Raw genomic sequence first — 21819 nt, 5'->3', positions numbered from 1 at the left:
CCCCTCTGGCACACCTGGTTAGATAAAATCACTGCAAACACTTAAGGACACAAATAGTAAATACAGTTAACCTGGCCGTGGATTGTTACCAGAAATAGACAGACCCACCTGGTTTTGATAAACAAGTTGACTTTATTATCACGGTTTAAAATATGTGGATATTATAAATATTAAAAAAAAACAGTAATCTATGTAGTATACCCATAACATGAGCGCTGAGAGGGAGGAGAGAAGGTTTGTTAACTTCTCAACTCCTTTTGGGCCACAAACACCATTCAGAGGTAAAAAAAAAAAAAAAAAGCATGGATTAAACGGGTACAGTAAACAAAGTTCGATAGCGTTACTGGTCCTGGGGTGAAGAATACTAACTTCTTCTGCAAAGCAAATGGTGGGGCCCTTTGTTTTAAGAGTAGGTTTAATCAAGCTCAAGTGAAGCAGAAAACATCTATGATGTTCCGTAGTGATCTACAGTGTCCCATCTGATAACAAATAGAGACCATGCACCCATCAGCAAGACCAACATACACATAAGAAGGGCCTGAAGATCAAACCTACCAAGCGTATCCTCAAAACTCACTGTGACAGACCTAGCTGGGACCGAGGCTCTTGGAGTAGACTGAATGCGAGCCTCTTGCCTTGTGATTATGGGCCCTCACATTTGGGGGAACGGTGCTCTTTGTGAGCTGTATGCCTGGGGACCCCTGAGGTAGTGTTACTTGGATTCAGGTCCGTGCCCCCCAAGACACACAGACTCTGGATATGTAAATGCCATGTTAGCAATAGACTGAATCACACTATTGGAACACAAACTCTTAGATGCTAATATCATCACCTCCAGCCACCAGGCTTGACACAGATTCTAAAGAGTATTTCACCTATTGTTGTTTTGTTTGTGCTAATTAACCTGCAATTGAATTGTTAGTGAGCTAGGAGCCGAAAAGTATTATCCCTCAGTCAACTAGTCTGAGTGTTGATTTAGATAATTAGCTCATGCTAATTAGGTTAGGTTTTAGTCACCCCGCTGTATATATTTTGTGTGAGATCTCAAATAAAGGTCATTCCTGATGTCCTCCAAGACTGGTGTCGTCTAGTTCTTGGGGGTTCCTATAGCCAGATCCATTGGACTTGTGTTCCAGGACTTAGGAAGCGGTATATAGACGAAAGCACTCAATCGGAATTGGAACAAAGCCATAGCTGCCACCTCCCACTCCATGGCCGGTTCTGTGGCTGGCGCCACCAGTCCCGTCTGGCCTGGTGGCCGCTATGTCTTTTTTCTGACAGATGCAGTGAATTTTGAGGATACACATGGTAGGTTTAATCTTCAGGCCCTTCATATGTGTATGTTGGTCTTGCTGATGGGTGCATGGTCTCTATTTGTTATCAGATGGGACACTGTAGGTGGCCTGAGGGATGCTATTGATTTAATGTGTCTGCATTAATCATGGATTCATAACATTGTTACGTCATCACTTTGGAAGAAATAGTTCGGGCTTGGTCTGTTGCTACCCTCTACATTCTGTGGAAGGAGCATTTGAATGACATTTAAGGTAACTCTAACCTGTATGTCTAATTGATTGAGGCCTTTATGTATCCTTGATACATTTCTTTTCTCAGTGCATATATATTTTACACACACATATACAACATCTCACAAAAGTGAGTACACCCCTCATATTTTGTAAATATTTTATTATATCTTTCCATGTGACAACACTGAAGAAATTACACTTTGCTACAATGTAAAACAGTAAATTTACAGCTTGTATAACAGTGTCAATTTGCTGTCCTCTCAAAATAAATCAACACACAGCCATTAATGTCCAAACCGCTGGCAACAAAAGTGAGTACACTCCTAAGTGAAAATGTCCAAATTGGGCCCAATTAGCCTCCCCAGTGTCATGTGACTCGTTAGTGTGACAAGGTCTCAGGTGTGAATGGCAAGCAGGTGTGTTAAATTTGGTGATATCGCTCTCACTCTCTCATACTGGTCACTGGAAGTTCAACATGGCACCTCATGGAAAATAACTCCCTGAAAAAAAGACTTGCAGTGTCTCCTCCACGGAGACAGAAGAAGGACGGAGGATTCGCTGCGCTGGATGAGATGAGACATCGCTGGAGAGATGACCGTCCGTCGCTGGATAGCAAGAGTGGATTACCGCCGCTGGAATCTTTTTTTTATTTTTTTATTTTTAATAAAGGAATTTTTCAAAAGTGTGTTTGTTTTATTTAACCATTTTTTACACTTTCTTTGTGAAATGGTAGGGGTACTTTTGTACCCCCTTACCATTTCAAACAGGGGGGGGCCGGGATCTGGGGGTCCCCTTGTTAAAGGGGGCTTCCAGATTCTGATAAGCCCCCCGCCCGCAGACCTCCACAACCACCGGCCAGGGTTGTGGGGATGAGGCCCTTGTCTTCATCAACATGGGGACAAGGTGCTTTGAGGGGTCACAGACCCCCAAAGCATCCTCCCAATGTTGAGGGCATGTGGCCTGGTACGGTTCAGGAGGGAGGGGGGGCCGCTCTCTCGTCCCCCCCTCTTTTCCTGCGGCCTGCCAGGTTGCGTGCTCGGATAAAGGGTCTGGTATGGATTTTTAGGGGGAACCCCACGTCAATTTTTTTTTAAATTTGACGCGGGGTTCCCCTTAATATCCATACCAGACCTGAAGGGTCTGGATATGGATATTTAGGGGGAACCCCACGTCAAATTTTTTCTTAAATTTGAGGCAGGGTTCCCCTTAATATCCATACCAGACCTGAAGGGCCTGGTAATTGAATTTGGGGGACCCCCACGCTTTTTTTTATTTATTTATTTATTTATTTTTTTATCAATGACTTTCAATGAGTGTTCTCTGTATTACGGAGCCGACAATTCATTATAGCTGCGAGTGATTTTAACCACTTCAGATCCGCGCTATTGCCAAATGACGGCATTAGCGCGGACCTACATTTTCAGGACTACGTCTATTGACGTCGTCCTGGTTACGAGCGGCCTGCGCGCCCCCTGAGGGGCGCACGCGGCGCGCTCTGTGATCGGCGAGTCCGTGAGACTCGCCTGATCACCGATCCGTGTAAGGGGTCGATCCCGACCCCTTATCACGTGATCAGCTGTCAGCCAATGACAGCTGATCATGTGATAGAACGGAGCCGGTAATCGGCTATTATTCCTCCTCGCGCTGACAGCGCGAGGAGAGAAAAAAAAAGCCGATCACCGGCGGCCGTGATCGGGACATCAGTCCCGATCACGGCCATCAATACATGTGCCCACCTGCCACCTGCCTGTGCCCACCTGCCTCCCGCAGTGCCATCCTGAAGTAAAATAAAAGAAAAAGTGCCCCCCGTCAGTGCCCCCTGTCAGTGCCCATAGTGCCCACAGTGCCACCCACAGTGCCACCCCACAGTGCCACCCACAGTGCCACCCAATCTGCCTCAAAGGTGCTGCACCCCAGTGCCGCCCATCAGTGCCCAGCAGTGCCGCCCATCAGTGCCCAGCAGTGCCGCCCATCAGTGCCCAGCAGTGCCACCTATCAGAGCCACCTATCAGTGCCACCTATCAGTGCCCATCAGTCCCATCTATCTGTGGTACCTATCAGTGCCCATCCGTGCCACCCATCCGTGCCACTTATCCGTGCCACCCATCCGTGCCATCTTATCTGTGCCCATCTTTGCCCATCAGTGCCGCCTTATCTGTGCCCATCGGTGCCGCCTTATCTGTGCCTATTAGTGCCGCCTTAACTATGCCTATCAGTGCCCACCAGTGCAGCCCATCAGTGCCCACCAATGCAGCCCATCAGTGCCCACCAATGCAGCCCATCAGTGCCCACCAATGCAGCCTATCAGTGCCGCCTAATCAGCGCACTTCAATGAAGGAGAAAAATGACCCGTTTGCAAAATTTTATAACAAACTATTAAAACATGATTTTTTTTTTTTTTTTTGCATCAGTGTTGTATGCCCGCGCAATTGTCACTCAAAGTGCATCAGCGCTGAAAGCTGAAAATTGGTCTGGGACTGAGGGGGGTTTAAGTGCCCAGTAAGCAAGTGGTTAAAGGACTTTTTTTCCTGCATAAATGACACTTTGTGCAGGGACAATTCTAAGCACGGGAAACATGCGCCCCTTCACAGGCATACTATAGACAACCCCCCCCCCCCCTACGAAATTTAAAGGAATATTACACTTTTATTGTTTCACTTTAATCATTATTAAAATCACTGCTCCCGAAAAAACGGCCGTTTTTAAAACTTTTTTTTGCATTGATCCATGTCCCCTGGGGCAGGACCCGGGTCCCCAAACACTTTTTAGGACAGTATCTTGCAGAATCTTTTCTCTCTGTCAAATCTTTTTTCTCTGTCGAATATTTTCTCTATATAATCTTGGACTAATAGAGGTAAGGTTAGGCACATTCGAACACAGGTTCTATAGACACAGATTGTTGTCAGAGTCATGTCGAATCTCCTATTCTATATCGAACTGTTGTAACAATGAAAACGAAAATAAAGCATTTATTTATGTCGGATCTTTCGTTTTTCGGATTTTGTGCTTTCGTTATCGTTTGTCAAAACGAAAAGAAAATAGCTGAAATTCGGACGAAAATGCATTCGGACGAAAACGAATGCACATGTCTATAGACCAGTGGCCCCCAAAAACAACAGATTGAAGCGGGGTGTTATATACCTTCTTCCACATACATACTGCACTGTAGAGAGTTTTGTCACAGGGTCATTTAAAAAATGACAGGCAGAGGAAGAGGCAGGCCCTTCCGCAGGGGTGGTAGGGGTAGGGCAGGAGCAACAGGCTTGAGCCAAAGTGGGAAATTGCAGAAGGTGCGTGCAATTACGTCAAAGGAAGCACCAGAATTGGTTGACTGGCTCACTCAGCCTTACTCTTCTGCACCCTCCTCATCCTCTCGATCTGCACCCTCTTCTTCACTCTCTGCTATGTGCACCCCCAAAGACACTACCACCAACAACACCACCACCACCACCACCACCACCACCACCACCACCACATACCTTCCGCTTGAGTCACAGGAATTATTTTCCGATCCATATCAAGACATTTCTGATGCGCAGCCACTCTTGGCATTGGATCAGGAAGAGGAGGTAGCAACAACCGCCACTCAGCAGTCTGACGACAGTACCCAGATCAGCCCAAGGAGGAGGTTGGTCCCCGGTGTTGCTGCCTACTCCGAGATCTCTAATTATAGCGGTGTGGAAGGTGACGTCGATGATGACGTGTCTAGTGATGTCACATGGGTGCCCACAAGAGAGGAAGAGGAGGGGAGTTCAGAGGGAGATATGGACCAGCAGATAGGGAGGAGAAGCAGGATTAACTTACATTGCACAGGAGGGACAAAGCAGACTGCTAATGTATCAGGAGCGAGTCATCGACCATGTATGGTCACATCTGGCGCTCCCAGGACGCCGGCACATGGCTCCGCAGTGTGGGCTTTTTTTAACGTGTCCGCTGCTGACAATAGTGTTGCCATCTGCAATCTTTGCAGTCAACGCATTAGTCGCGGTAAGCCCAACACTCACCTAGGGACGACCTCCTTAAGAAGGCACATGAGCTGCCATCACCTAGCCCAGTGGGAGCAACGGAACACACAAAGCCACACTCCAGGCTCTCACCATCCAGCCCCGTGTTCTACTTCTCCTTCTCCTCACAATTGTACTCCACTCCACCTTCCTTCATGCCAAGCTCACGTTTTTCTGCAAAAAGGCAATCTTCCGTGGGCCTAATGTTCGAGCATAAAAAAATGATGACGCGGGATAACCCTCTTGCCCAACGGTTGACGACTGGCTTGTCAGAACTGATAGCCCGCCAACTACTGCCATAAAAACTGGTGGACTCGGAGGCCTTTCGAAAATGTGTGGCCATTGGAACACCACAAAGGAAGGTCCCAGGAAGGAAGTATTTCTCACAGAAGGGCATCCCAGAGCTATATGGCCATGTTCAGCGGCAAGTGAATGTATCTCTGGCACACAGTGTCGGTGCCAAGATACATCTGACCACAGACACGTGGTCTAGCAAACACGGGCAGGGAAGGTATATCACTTTTACTGCCCACTGGGTGAACCTTCTGACGGCTGTCAAGCATGTAACCCATGGCACCTGTGTACATTTGGTTTTACCACCACGGATTGCATGCAGGCCTGGCTCTTCTTATCCTCCTCCTCCTACTCCATCCTCCTCCCTCTCCTCCTTGGCTGACTCCTCCTTTTCCGCTGCTAGCGTCTCTTCTGCTGCGCCGCCCAAGCTCCCCAGAACCTATTCGACATGCCAGGTGAGACGTTGCCATGCCGTACTGCGTCTGTTGTGCCTGGAAGCCAAGAGCCACACTGGCCCGGCACTCCTTTCAGCTTTGCGTTCACAGGCAGATCAGTGGCTAACACCGCACAATTTGACAGTTGGTAAAGTGGTGTGTGACAACTGTGCCAATCTGCGCATTGAAACAGGGCAAAATTACGCACGTGCCATGCATGGCACACGTCTTAAACTTGGTCGTGCAGCGATTCGTTGTCAAATACCCTGGGGTCCAGGACATCTTGCGGCAGGCAAGGAAAATCTCGGCCCATTTCAGAAGCTCTTACACGGCCATGGCTCGCCTTGCTGACATTCAGCGGCGACACAATCTGCCGGTCAGACGTCTTATTTGCGATTGCCTGACGCGATGGAACTCAACCTTCTATATGCTTGATAGGCTGCTCCAGCAGAAACGTGCAGTTAACGTCTACCTGTACGAACTCTGCGGCAGAACAGGTTCTGGGGAGCTGGGTTTTTTTTCACCGCGCCAGTGGCTGCTCATGCGCGACGCATGCAGACTTCTGTGGCCATTTGAGGAGATCACCAAACTGGTCAGTCGCAGCCATGGCGCCATCAGTGACATTGTACCTTATGCCTTCTTTATGGAGCGTGCATTGCGTCGTGTCATTGATCAAGCTGTGGAGGAGCAGGAGCGGGAAGATGAGGAAGTCGCAATGCTGGATGAATTTCCGGGGGGGGCTACTCTATCTGAGACAAGTGAACAAGAGGAGTCTGAAGAGTCAGAGGAGGATGGTGCCGGGGCGGATGAGGAGGAGCAAGAAGAGCATGCTTTAAACCTTTCTGGGATCCCTGTTGTTGTGCGTGGATGGGGAGAGGAGAATGAAGAGGACAAAATTATCCTGGATGATGAGCAGGAGCCAGGCCACCACACTGTTTCCAGTTTAGTGCAAATGGGGGCCTTCATGCTCCAGTGTTTTAATAGGGACCCCCGTATAAAAGGCTTAAGGGTCAAGGACCAGTACTGGGTGGCAACGTACTTAGGTACAAACACAAAATGGCGGAAATGTTACCGCCGTCACAGAGGGCTGTCAGAATGGAGCACTTCCAGGCCTTGCTGCGAGAAATGCTGCATTCTGCTTTTGCGTGCGCTGGCAGAGGAGCAATTCCCACTCCCAGAGAAGGAGTTGCGGGTACCAATCCAACAGTGCCTGCAAGAAGAGGCCAGTTTGAAGATGTGTTGGTGACTTCTGATATGAGGTCATTCTTTCAGCCGACCCATCGACAGGTGTCATCTAGATCCAGCATCAGGGAACGCCTAGACCGTCAGGTGTCCGACTACATCGGGTTAACGGCCGATGTGGACGCTCTGAGGAGTGATGAACCCCTGGACTACTGGGTGGGCAGTCTTGACCTCTGGCCAGAGCTTGCCCAATTTGCAATCGAACTGTTGGCTTGCCCCTCGTCCAGTGTCCTGTCCGAAAGGACGTTCAGCGCAGCAGGGGGGATCGTGACCGATAAGCGTACTCGCCTAGCTCACGACAGTGTTAACTACCTCACATTTCTAAAAATGAATGAGGCATGGATCTCGGAGGAATTCAACACATGTGACCAGTAGACCATGTATATGTCTATAAACTATTTTTTTAATTGAGCACACAGACCTTCTTTCTTCATTTGGCTCACTTCCTTGTACAAAAAAAGCACACCGTACTATATGCCCGTACCCTTCTGTCTGAAGAGGTTGAGCGGTGTCATATTTCTACTGGGGCTGCTTATTATGAGGGGCTCCCACCATCTCTGTGCTGTGCTGACTTCCTCCTGGGGCTGCTTATTATGAGGGGCTCCCACCATCCCTGTGCTGTGCTGACTTCCTCCTGGGGCTGCTTATTATGAGGGGCTCCCACCATCCCTGTGCTGTGCTGACTTCCTCCTGGGGCTGCTTATTATGAGGGACTCCCACCATCCCTGTGCTGTGCTGACTTCCTCCTGGGGCTGTACCTCTGCTGTGCATATTATGAGGGGCTCCCACCATCTCTGTGCTATGCTCATTATGAGGGGCTCCCACCATCCCTGTGCTGTGCTGACTTCCTCCTGGGGCTGCTTATTATGAGGGGCTCCCACCATCCCTGTGCTATGCTGACTTCCTCCTGGGGCTGCTTATTATGAGGGGCTCCCACCATCCCTGTGCTATGCTGATTTACTCCTGGGGCTGTACCTCTGCTGTGCATATTATGAGGGGCTCCCACCATCCCTGTGCTATGCTCATTATGAGGGGCTCCCACCATCCCTGTGCTATGCTGACTTCCTCCTGGGGCTGCTTGCGGTGCAGGTGTCAGTGCTGTATATCACGGTGCTGGTGTCAGTGCTTTATGTCACGCTGCTGATGTCAGTGCTCTCTATCACGGTGCTGGTGTCAGATCACTCTATCACGGTGCAGGTGTCAGTGCTGTATATCACGGTGCTGGTGTCAGTGCTTTATGTCACGCTGCTGATGTGAGTGCTCTCTATCACGGTGCTGGTGTCAGATCACTCTATCACGGTGCAGGTGTCAGTGCTCTATATCACGGTGCTGGTGATCATCTTCTGCACCCTCTTCTTAGCCTACCCTGACCTTCCCTCTCCTCCATTGCCTTCTTGCGCTCCTGAGTCCTGAATTGTCAGAATTTCACATATAAAAAAAGAATGCTTGTAGTTGTCGATCCCAGATTCACCTCATACATGTGTTATGTCATTGGCCATGTGGTGGGACTATGTGTGCACAGCTAGTAATTATTTTGAGGCTGCAAATTTGACCTGTAGGTTTGTAAAGTTCGCCTCCCATTGAAGTCAATGGGGCCCGCCGCGAACGTTACGGTTCGCGAACTATCGGCCACGTTCGCGTTTCTCGTTCGCGAAACGTCCCTTTGGAAGTTCGTCCATCACTACCATCAGCCTTCTATTTATCTTTCTGCAGCTTCAGCAGAAGCTTTAAGGTTAATCAAAAATAACACATTCTAAAGGGAAGAGTAGAAAAAAGGGGAGGGGGAGTATGGAAGAGGGAGAAAAAAAAAATTATATAAACATGTCCCTTTAAGAGAAAAATATAATTAAAAATGGTACTTATGTGCACTGTGCCCTGGTGCCGGGCGCAGTGCAATATGGGAAGCACCATGTCTATACAATCACGAGATTGCAGACGAGGCGCTTCATTTGCTGCCAAAAACTCGCTCTGTGGCGCAGTCGATTACGCCACAGCTTCCGGTGCGATTGACTGGCCGGGCGGTTTTCACTTTCACCTAGGACATAGGCGGCACTTTCTGTTCTAGTTCCGACGTCACTCAAAGAAAGTGACGTTCGCACTCGGGCGCTCCGCTGAACGTACTGCCTGAGAGGATCATCAAGAGGTAAGCAGAAGCTCGCCATGCCTTCCCATATTTAAATTTTACTTGGTCGGCAGCAGCACAAATTCCCCCGCTTATTAACTATATTTACTTTCGGACACATGCTGCTGCAATTTGGTGGTGACACATGCTGCTGCAATATAACGGTGACACATGCTGTTGCAATTGATGGTGACACATGCTGCTGAAATTGATGGTGGTGACACATGCTGCTGCAATTTGATGGGACACGTGCTGCTTCAATTTGGTGGGACACGTGCTGCTGTAATTGATGGTGACTCATGCTGCTGCAATGTGGTGGGACACATACTGCTGAAATTTGGTGGTGACACATGCTGCTGCAATTTGGTGGTGACACATGCTGCTGCAATTTGGTGGTGACACATGCTGCTGCAATTAATGGTGGTGATACATGCTGCTGCAATTAATGGTGGTGACACATGCTGCTGCAATTAATGGTGGTGATACATGCTGCTGCATTTAATGGTGGTGATACATGCTGCTGCAATTTAGTGGTGACATATGCTGCTGCAATTTGGTGGTGACACATGCTGCTGCAATTTGGTGGGACACATGCTGCAATTTGGAATTTGGTGGTGATACGTGCTGCTGCAATTGATGGTGACACATGCTGCTGCAATTGATGGTGACACAGGCTGATGCAATTGATGGTGACACAGGCTGATGCAATTGATGGTGACACAGGCTGCTGCAATTTATGGTGACACAGGCTGCTGCAATTGATGGTGACACAGGCTGCTTCAATTTGGTGGGACACAGGCTGCATTTTAAGTGACACAGGCTGCATGTTAGGAGGGACTCTGCTGGGGGCACCTGATGTGAGGACGGACTCCGCTGGGGACACCTGATGGCATCTGGTGGCAGGCGACGTGGCTAGTGACACGCTCAGGGCTCCCACTGATTCTGCATTATGGTGAGTTGAATGATTTAATTTTATATTACAATGTTATAATAGAAATAATGTGCTTCAATCATCCTGACACCTTAACAACCATGTTGCCAGGATGATTGAAGTGCTAACAACAGGTGTTTGGAATATCTTTATCTGTTAAACTTTCTAGAATACACATATTTCTATTGTTGTTTAGGATCTGGGCCTTCTGTCCCTCCATCCCTCTCTCCCTCTCCCTCCGTCCCTCGATCTCAGACACTAACCACGCCACCTAAGAGTCATGCCCACTATTTCGCTGAAACCACGTCAATTTTCCCCAAGTGGGAGGGGTCAAAAAGGAAGGGCAGGGTCTGGCACCCCCCATCTTAAAACTTCACCAGCTGCCACTGGGCGTGGGGGTTTCCCCCAACCCTCACTCCATTCTTTCCTCCAACCTCCCTCCCCCTCCTTTCCTCCCTCTTCCATACACCCCCTCACCCTTGTTCTACCTTTCCCTTTAGAATGTGATATTTTTGATTAACCTTAAAGCTAAATGTGTACATTTGGCAACTCTTGGATGTGAGGCAGCTTTTGGAAGACTTGGTTTGATTCCCCCCGGGCCTAGCAGGCTGTTTACCACCAACATCTGAGGCCCTTTTTGTCAGGGCTGGCTTAGCCCTTCCTTCTCTGGGCTGGCTGCTCAGCTGTCAGCTAATTGCCAGCTCTCATCTCTCTAACAAGGAGAGGCAGACAGTCACGAGCCAATAAAAGAGGGCAAGCAGGCTCTGTGTCTAGAGACAACAGTGCTGGTGCATCGTCATCGGGACGTGGCCATGGGACATGCTTGTCCTTATTTTCGGCAGCTGGATGTGTTGAGCCGCATCATGACGAAGACTTGGTAGAGTGGATGACCAAGCCCTCTTCATCCTCCTCATCCTCTCTCACCCAGGCTCAGGGTACTAGCAAAGCAGCTGCCAATGCGTCCTCTTCCCTCCTCTCAATGTCATCAGTCACTCCTTCCCTAGACCCACCATGTCCTCCTGAGGAGTCCCCCGAACTGTTTGAGCACAGTGTTGGATACATGCTTCAGGAGGATGCCCAGCGTTTTGAAGGCTCTGATGATGATACCCAGCTAGAGGAAGGCAGTAGCGTGAGCGTAGAGAGAGAGGGGATGCTCAAGAAGGACCGCAATCTGGCAGTCATGTGCCACCAGCTGCAGCATACTGACAGGTTTGCTCCAGTGATGAAGAGGGAGGGGATGATGAGGTCACTGACTCCATGTGATTGCCTGATAGGAGAGAGGAGGAGGAGGCACATCTCCAACAAGGCAGGATGCCCTCCGGGGCCAGCTTAGGGGCAGCACACCGACTGAAATGCACTGCAGAGCTCCACCTGTGCAGGGCACTGCCTCTGCGCGTTATTCCAAAAGTTCTTTGGTGTGGGCCTTTTTTGAGACCAGTGCATCAGATCGCACAGCTGCTATTTGCAACATATGTCTCAAGCGTATCTCACATAGCCAAAACATCAGCTGCTTGGGCACCACATGCTTGACCAGACATATGTTGACCTGCCATGCAGCTCATTGGAAAGCGTCCCACACCAAAGAACAAAGTGGACCTCTCCTTGCTCCTCATCAGCTGGGATCTCCAACCCCACTAGACCTTCAGTCTTCTCTGAAACCTGCACTGAGAGAAATGAAGGTGTAGAATTAGGTGTGTCACAGCCAAGTACTTGCGGGCACTCTGCTAGCAGTACACCCACGTCTGATTGTAGCAGGCAAATTTCCCTACCCCAGCTGCTGGACCGTCGAAAGAAGTTAACTCCCAGCCATCCACATGCCCAGCGGTTGAATGCCAGCTTGGCTAAATTGCTAGCACTTCAACTGCTGCCTTTTCAGTTGGTAGACTCTGCCCCCTTCCGTGAGTTTGTGCAATGTGCGGTTCCTCAATGGCAGGGCCCCAAACGCCACTTTTTCTCGTGGAAGGCGATTCCGGCTCTCTACCGGCATGTGGAAGGCAATGTCCATGCCTCGCTGGACAGGGCAGTCAGTGTTAAGGTGCATATTACCGCTGACGCATGGTCCAGCAGGCATGGACAGGGACGTTACCTATCCTTCACGGCCCATTGGGTCACTCTTCTGGCAGCTGGGAAGGATGCAGGACAAGGTGCAGTAGTGTTGGAGGTTGTTCCACCACCACGCCTCCAAAATGCTACTACTGGTTGTGACACACCTCTCTCCTCCACCCCCTCCTCTTCTTCTTCCTCCATGGCCTCTTCCAGTGCTCTGTCCTCGGAATCAGCGGTGCTCCGTAGGCATTCAAGGGGCTACGCAAGTACGCAGGCAAAAAGATGCTATGCTGTGCTTGCGCTAGTTTGTTTGGGGGACAGGAGCCACACTGGGGCAGATATTTTTGTCAGCTCTGCAGGGGCAGGCTGAGAGGTGGTTGACGCCACGCCAGCTTAAGCCAGAAATGGTGCTTTGCGACAATGGCACCAACGTCCTCTCCGCCCTCCGACAGGGACAACTGACCCGGTGCACCGGTTCTTGGGCAGGTACCCGGGCTTACAGGATGTCCTGAGGCAGGCCAGGAAAGTCTGTGTGCATTTCCGCCGATCATTTAATGCCAGTGCTCGGCTGGCTGAGCTCCAAAAGGAGTTGAACCTGCCAAAGAACCGCCTTATATGTGACATGCCCACCAGGGCCCATGCAGCAGAGGGCCATCAATGAGTACCTGTGCAACTACGGCACCAGGACAGGGTCAGGGGAGCTCGTTTTTTTTTCGCCACGCCAGTGGGGCATGATCAGGGATGCATGCACTGTCCTGTCACCATTTGAGGAGGCCACGATGGTGAGCAGTGACAGTGCATGCATCAGTGACACTGTACCTCTTGTCCAGCTGTTGGAGCATACGCTCTGTGGAATAATGGACAGGGCACTTGAGGCAGAGCAGAGACAGGAAGAGGAGGACTTCCTTGCCTCTCAAGGCCCCCTTTATCCAGACAGTGTTCCTGCTGTCCCACCCATCACACAGGAAGAGGAGGAGGAGGAGGCTTGTGTCAGCATGGAGGTGGAGCCTGACACTCAGCATCAGCAGCAGCAGTCTTTTAGGGATGATTTACATTCCCATGAAACACGTGGACTTGTACGTGGCTGGGAGGAGGTGGCTGCTGATGTTGTCCTTAGTGACCCAGAAGACTCCGGACTGAATGCCTCAGCTAACCTACGCTGCATGGCCTCCCTGATCCTGCAAAGCCTGCGGAAAGATCCTCGTATCCTCCTATTCGACCATTACTGGCTGGCCACTCTCCTTGATCCGCGGTACAAGGGTAAGGTTGCAGACCTTATCTTGCCATTGCAGAGGGAGCAGAGGATGAGACATCTCCGGGAGGCCTTGCAGAAAGGTCTGTGCAATGCGTTCCCAGAGACTGGGAGGTTACAACTCCTGGTCCTGGACAATGTGTTGCTGAGGCTTCGGTCAGTCACAGAAGGAGCGGTGGAGAAGGTGGCCTTCTGACCGATGCGTTCAGACAATTTTTTAGTCCGCAGCCCCAAGGTATGATCGGTTCCAACAACCATCGCCAGCGTCTGATTAACATGGTGCAGGAATACCTAGGGGCAAGGTCAGACTTGGATACCTTTCCCACAGAAAATCCACTGACTTACTGGGTCTTGAGGATGGATCACTGGCCAGAGCTTGCACAGTATGCAATTGAGCTACTGGCCTGTCCTGCATCCAGCGTTCTTTCGGAACGCACCTTCAGTGCTGCTGGTGGCTTTGTAACCGATCACAGGGTGCGCCTGTCCACCGACTCGGTTGATCGACTGACCTTCATAAAGATGAATCAGTCTTGGATCACCACCAGCTACCAAGCACCTGAAGCTGATGTAACCGAATAATTTTTTTTAAATGTAACATCCTTCAAGACTGCCTATGCTGAGTGACTGTTCTGTTATGTTGACTGACTATCCTCTTCCTCCTCAATGATCCTGCTGATATCTTGGAAGAACATTTTTGGTTCTGGGTGATGCCACCAGCCCAATTTTTCAACCCCTGTTTAACAGGGGCATGTAATTACAATTTTTGATGCAATGCTTTGCAGCAGGGCTCATTACTGCACTCCAACTAGAGTATATGGGAGAGGTTGCAGTGTCGTGGCACCAGTGCCTAAGGCCCATTTTTTCAGCCCCTGTTTAACAGGGGCATGTAATACATTTTTGATGATGCAATGCTTTGCAGCAGGGCTCATTCCTGCACTCAACTATTGTATCTGGGAGAGGTTGCAGTGTCGTGGAACCAGCAAGCAGTGCCTTAGGCCCAATTTTTCAGCCCCTGTTTAACAGGGGCATGTAATTACAATTCTTGATATAATATTTCACAGCAGGGCCCGTTCCTGTGCCCACCGAGAGTAACTGTGAGGACTTATAGTGTTGTGGCACCAGCACCACCACAACCACCAAAGGCCCAATTTTTCTACCACTGTTCAACAATGGCATGTAATTACAATTCTTGATATAATAGTTCACAGCTCCCACCAAGAGTCACTTTGAGGGCTTACAGTGTTAACCTGTGGCAACACCAACACCTTAGGCCCACATTTCTGCAGAGCATATAGGGCAGGCCCCTACTTTCAAACGTCCCCTATTTTCAAACGGAAGGAGACAACAGGAAGTGAGATGAAAAAAGACGGACGGCCAAAAAAAATTATACATGGGTGATAAACCTTCCCTATGTTTTCAAAAAAGCTTAAAAATAGATTTTTTGACTGGAGCTACACTTTAAAAATGTACCAGTTCAAAATTACAAACAGATTCTACTTAACACAACAAACCTACACAGTTCCTGTCTTGTTTGCACCGCCTGTATACTGCTGTTCTGAGTATATAGGGCCTGGGGGCCCCATGCCTTTCCTTTTTTTAACCACTTCCCGACCAGCGCACAACGATGTACGTCGACAGAATGGCACGGGCAGGCATATTGGCGTACAGGTACGTCCAATATTCGATGCCGCCCTGCCATCGGGAGCGCGCCGCCGGCGGCGCGCTCCCGCGCTAGTCGGGACCCCCGTGAGTCCGGTCGCGGGACCCGCGGACTCGATCGCCGCGGGCATCCCCGCGATCGTCTCACGGAGCGGCCGAATGGAGGAAATGCTGTGTAAACAACATTTTTCCATTCTGCCTACCAACTAGTGACGCTGATCTCTGCTCCATGTGATTGGAGCAGAGATCAGTGTACACTAAATGAAAGCCCAACCCCCCCACAGTTAGTAACACACCCCTAGAAACACTTAACCCCTACACTGCCACCCACTGGTTAACCCTTTCACTGCCAGTGTCATTTACACAGGAATCACTGGATTTATATAGCAGTGATTACTGTATAAATGACAATGGTCCCAAAAATGTGTCAAAAATGTCCGATGGGTCCCCCACAATGTCGCAGTCTTAATAAAAATCGCAGATCGCCGCCATTACTAGTAAAAAAAAAAAATAATAAAAAATTATTAATAAAAATGCTATAAAACTATCCCTATTTTGTAAACGCTATAACTTTTGCGCAAACCAATCAATAATCGCTTATTGCGATTTTTTTTAACAAAAATATGTAGAAGAATACGTATCGGCCTAAACAGAGGGAAAAAAATGTTTTTTTATATATTTTTGGGGGATATTTATTATAACAAAAAGTTAAAAATAATGCGTTTTTTCAAAATTGTCACTCTATTTTTGTTTATAGCGCAAAAAATAAAAACCGCAGGGGTGATCAAATACCACCAAAAGAAAGCTCTATTTGTGGGAAAAAAAGGACGTCAATTTTGTTTGGGAGCCACGTCGCACGACCGCGCAATTGTCAGTTAAAGCAACGCAGTGCCGAATCGCAAAAAGTGGTCTGGTCTTTGACCAGCAAATTGGTCCGGTCTGAAAGTGGTTAATATGGGTACGGGGTTCCCCTTAATATCCGTACAAGACCCAAAGGGGCTGGTAATGGGCAGGGGGGCTACCCATGCAATTTTTCTCAATGATTTTCATCCGTATTGCCGGAACCAGATATTACATTAAAACTGCAAGCAGTTTTAAATGACTTTTTTTGTGTTAAATGTCATTTTGTGCAGGGACTGATCTAAACACGGGAAACACGTGCCACTTCACAGCCATACTATAGACACCCCCCAGGCACGATATTTAAAGGAATATTTCACTTTTTTTCACTTTAATCATCATTAAAATCAGTGCTCCCAAAAAAACGTCCTTTTTAAAAAAAAATTGGCATTGACCCATGTCCCCTGGGGCAGGAGCCGTGCCCCCAAACCCTTTTTAGGACAATATCTTGCATATTAGCCATTAAAATCAGCACTTTTTATTTTGAACGTTCAAGTCCCATAAACTTCAATGGGGTTCTAAAGTTCGGACAAATTTTTGGTCTGTTCGAAAGTTTTGGTGCGAACCGGGGGGGGGGGGGGGGGGGTGTTCGGCTCATCCCTAGTACTGAGTAAACGAAAATCGTACAATCTAATATTGTACTGGAAAAAATTTTGTGCATGTCCGATAAAATAATATCAGATAAACTTTTGTGATTGGCTCTTGAAAAGCGCTGTACTAACGATCGGATTATCGTACGATCGCATCGAAATCTATATTTTTCGTCCGATTTTTCGGTTGTGTCTATGGGCCAATAGGGAAGGACTTGTCTCCCTATGAGGGTCAAGAGGGAGGGAACACGTGACCTGTGCAGCACCTCTATCAGCATTCTAGAGGTGTTCTATCAGATAGCCGCTATCCATCAGAAAGCCGCTACCCGGCTCACTGTACATGCGCGATGCGCAGTTGAAGTGACGATACCTTGTGACTAAGGATGAGCTCTGGCATGTTCGTACACCCCATGTGCAGAGCCCATCAGGAAGTCGGCACTGCGCTATGCTAATCACAGGCAGTGAGACATTTCCCAATTTCTGCAGCCGTGCATTGGGACAATGTCTCACTGCCTGTGATTAGCGCAGCGCAGTGCCGACTTCCTGGCAGGCTCTGCACGTGGGGTGTGCGAACTCATCCTTACTTGCGACCATCTTGGTACACCCGCACTCTTCCACAGTAAGCATAGAGTTAGAAGTCGGGAAGGGGACATCTTTATACACCCACCAGAGTCTTGCTTTTCACAGTTATTTTTAACAGTAAACTCAGCTTATATAGTAAAATGCATTATTTAGAAGTCCGTAACACTGTTTTGATGTTGAATTTTAAAAGCAGCGGCAAGCCTGCTGATCTCACAGGTTTGCTGATGTGACCCAGACATCTCAAGTCTCCCGCAAATTGTGAGAGACTCCGCATTTGGATGCCAGGTGTAAAAAAAAAAAAAAAAAGTCAGTGGGTTTACTACCACTTTAATTGGTACTGATCGGGCTGCATTTAATTGGGACAGGAGGGGGCACCGGTGTCCTGTCGGATAGTGTCCCCCATCAGCATGCACAGTACACAGGACAAGCAGATTCCGAAAATAGCCAAAGATGAACGGCGCCTGCGCCATGAGTCCAGGTTCTAGCCCCACCATCCAAGTGGACATAGAGTTAGAATAAAAAGAGCCGAGCAAAGCGAGGCCGTGCCCTAAGTGTGGCGAGCGAAGCAAGCCTTCAAGGGGCCCTCTAATATGTGCAGCCCTATGTCCACTTAGATGGTGGGGCTTGCACCTAGACTCACGGCGCAGGCGCCGTTCATCTTCTGAGATTTTCCGAAATCTCCTTCAAGCACTGCGCCTGCGCAGTACGGGGTGGACACTTTTCGATGGCCGGACTGTATATGTCACAACACCGTGTCTCCTTCCTGAAATGAGTTTTTGCAGGTTGGGATGTCTGGCGACCAAACACCGCTGCTTTTACAATTAAACATCAAAACAGTGTTACGGACTTCTAAATACTGCATTTGACTTTATAAGCTGAGTTTACTGTAAAAAATAACTGTGATAAGCAAGACTCCGGTACTACAGCTGGAGGGCCACCAGTTTGAGACCCCTGGTGTATAAGGATGTCCGCTTGCCCTCTCCAGGCTTACTGCGGACGAATGCGGGACGGGTGTAGCAAAATGGCCGCAAAGAACGTCACTTCGGCAGCGCATGCGCAGAATACCGGGTAGCGGCTTTCTGATAGAATAGGGAGTACAAGAAGAATAGTGTGTTTCTATCACGTGACAGCTCTCCCACCAACCCACGTGACGTAAGATATGTGCTGAGATGAAGTCACAGATATGCACGCTGTGTAGAGAACGAGAAGCGCTATGTCGGGCAGCGGGGAAGCGCAAGGAGCAGACACTAAAGTTGGAGAGCATGGCTACCGGGCGAGGATAGAGGAAGATGAGGAGGGGGATGACTTCTCAGACATCAGTGACTCTGAGCTCCTTAGTCTGCAGGAAGCGGCAGAGAGCTGTGAGTGACGTCGGGGGAGGGGAGTGGTCAGTTTGGTGGACACTGTCATTAGAGAGTCCAAGGATTGTATACACTGTGGTCGTTTATAATAGAGATCCATCATAGTGAGAACATTGCAGGCAGACCCTGATCTTTTTATTTTTTCTCAGCACATTGTTATTGTTACAGATGTGGTGTCCTTACAAGAGCACCCTCCATTGTATACAGGGATAGTGGGAAATGGGCACAGCTCAGAGTGACACCATGAAATCCTGGGGCAAGCCTTGGGCCTCTTGCTCACTCTGGACGTTTTTAGCCCAGGTTCACACATGTGTGATGTCAGACATCGCATGTGATTCGCACCCGCACTGCGGTGCAGATCGCATGCGATGTCTGTGCAGTGCAAGATCGGCTATATAGTTGTTTGGCTGAACTTGCATTGGATTTGCATAAAATAAAGTGCAGCAACTTTTTTTCTCCACACTGGAATCGGATTGCGTGGGTGTTCTCACCCATGCGATCTGATTTCTGTCCGAATCCACAGTTTGCAATGCGATCTGTGAACCGATCTGGGGGTGTCATTAACATCGCATTGACATCCGCAGCAGTTCGCAGAAGGCAGTGTGAACTGCCTGCGGGCGAGATGTGATTTTGGAATCTCGCCGGTTCCCACATCGCTACAGTGTGAACCCAGGCTTACAGCTGCTGTTTTTGGCTTCAGACTTTTTTTTTCTGCAGCCAGTAAACTCTCCAGCACGTTATCCTATATCCTAAGACTATGTGTCCATGCACACATAGGCTTCAGTGTTTTTTGGCAGGGGAGCTTTCTGGCTTAAAACCCCCCCCCAGAACTAGTGAGTTTTAAGAGGAGTTTTTCAGCTGTAAAAATGCTCTAAGACCCCTTTCACACAGTGCCGCCCATAGCGTCAGCTGGTAAAACGCCACTATTTTTAGCAGTGCTTTTACCGTTGGATTTGCGGCGCATTTCAGCCACTAGTGGGGCGCTTTTAACCCCCGCTAGCGGGAGAGAAAGGGTTAAATCCGCCCGCAATGCGCCGCAATAATCCAAACAAGCTGCTGGCAGAATTTTTCCTGACGCCCTGCCAGCGCACCGCTCCAGTGTGAAAGCCCTCGGGCTTTCACATGAGACAATGGAGCAGCTGTTTGAGGGCAGATTGCAGACGATATTTTTAATGCTATAGCGCCTGCAAAACGCTCTGTGTGAAAGGGGTCTAACAAAATCTTAAATACGCTAATAAATTCAGCTATTCTGTGTTTATCAGCATTTTCGAACCATGAGCTTTTGTGGGAGTATAATTTTAGCTAAAAAAACACTACTGCAAAAACGCTGCAAAACTCATTCTATAGCTTTCTACAGCTAATGCTACTGGTGCTTTTATAATGTCCAGTGTGCACGAGGCCTTAAATTGCATCGTAGCCTGGGACAAGCCTTGGTCCTATACATTACATCGTAGCATGGGACAAGCCTTGGTCCTATACATTACATCGTAGCATGGGACAAGCCTTGGTCCTATACATTACATCGTAGCATGGGACAAGCCTTGGTCCTATACATTACATCGTAGCATGGGACAAGCCTTGGTCCTATACATTACATCGTAGCATGGGACAAGCCTTGGTCCTATACATTACATCGTAGCATGGGACAAGCCTTGGTCCTATACATAACATCGTAGCATGGGACAAGCCTTGGTCCTATACATAACATCGTAGCATGGGACAAGCCTTGGTCCTATACATTACATCGTAGCATGGGACAAGCCTTGGTCCTATACATTACATCGTAGCATGGGACAAGCCTTGGTCTTATACATTACATCGTATCCTGGGACAAGCCTTGGTCCTATACATTACATCGTATCCTGGGACAAGCCTTGGTCCTATACATTACATCGTATCCTGGGACAAGCCTTGGTCCTATACATTACATCGTATCCTGGGACAAGCCTTGGTCCTATACATTACATCGTATCCTGGGACAAGCCTTGGTCCTATACATTACATCGTATTCAGGGACAAGCCTTGGTCCTATACATTACATCGTATCCAGGGACAAGCCTTGGTCCTATACATTACATCGTATCCAGGGACAAGCCTTGGTCCTATACATTACATCGTATCCAGGGACAAGCCTTGGTCCTATACATTACATCGTATCCAGGGACAAGCCTTGGTCCTATACATTACATCGTATCCTGGGACAAGCCTTGGTCCTATACATTACATTGTATCCCCAAACGTTGGTATTCTAGGTTACATCATATCCAGGGACAAGCCGTGGTCTAAGGCTACTTTTCACACTGGCAGCGCAGGCCGTTAGCGCTAAAGCAGTGCTCGTTTTTTTTTCAGCTCTTTGGCGCTGTTCTAGCAGTGCTTTTCGGCTGCCAACAGAGCGTTTATTTTACCCCAAAAAAGGGTAAAAACTGCAGTTTTGCAGCACTTTCAAAGCGCTTTTAAGGTGCTTTTGAAGCCCTGGCCATTCAGTGCAATGGGCAGGGCCATTTTGGGAGCGCTAAATACAGTGCTTCCAACCCGTCCCAAAGATGCTGCTTGCAGGACTTTTCCTAACATCCTGCATTCGCATCTCCCCAGTGTGGAGGCACACACTGCACAGAATGGGAGTGTCAGAAACCATGAAAGCAGACCGAGACAGAAGTACAGTTAAGGCCTCTTTCATACAAACAATCTATGGAGCGTCGGATGTCATCAGTGACATGTCCGCTGACATCCGACCCACTCTGATCTGAAAAAGTGTGACGGAGGAAAAACGTACTTTTCCATCTGTCATCGGATCGGGTGACGACGGATTCTGCTGTCCGTCGTCATCCATTCTCCCATGGGGAGAGCAGCGCTCTGACAGGTCCGTCCCTGCA

The 21819-nt window shown here is 48.8% G+C and overlaps 1 protein-coding gene and 1 long non-coding RNA gene across 2 annotated transcripts in view; one reads left to right on the top strand and one right to left on the bottom strand.

Moving 5' to 3' along the window:
* LOC143982082 (uncharacterized) overlaps window positions 1–21819 on the bottom strand; it is a 195413-nt gene that overhangs the window by 131212 nt on the left and 42382 nt on the right. The gene's annotated exons all lie outside the window — the stretch shown is intronic.
* EXO5 (exonuclease 5) overlaps window positions 18684–21819 on the top strand; it is a 43330-nt gene continuing 40194 nt past the window's right edge. The window contains exon 1 of the mRNA XM_077480487.1: window positions 18684–18946. Within this exon, the coding sequence (XP_077336613.1) occupies window positions 18799–18946 (148 nt within the window). The 5' untranslated portion in view covers window positions 18684–18798. The remainder of the gene's footprint in view (window positions 18947–21819) is intronic.

This window comes from Lithobates pipiens, unplaced genomic scaffold (genome assembly GCF_037356315.1).
Source record: "Lithobates pipiens isolate NorthernLeopardFrog02 unplaced genomic scaffold, aLitPip1_a1.2 Scaffold_16, whole genome shotgun sequence".
Classification (NCBI taxonomy): domain Eukaryota; kingdom Metazoa; phylum Chordata; class Amphibia; order Anura; family Ranidae; genus Lithobates; species Lithobates pipiens.
This window is presented reverse-complemented; position numbering and strand designations above follow the sequence as displayed.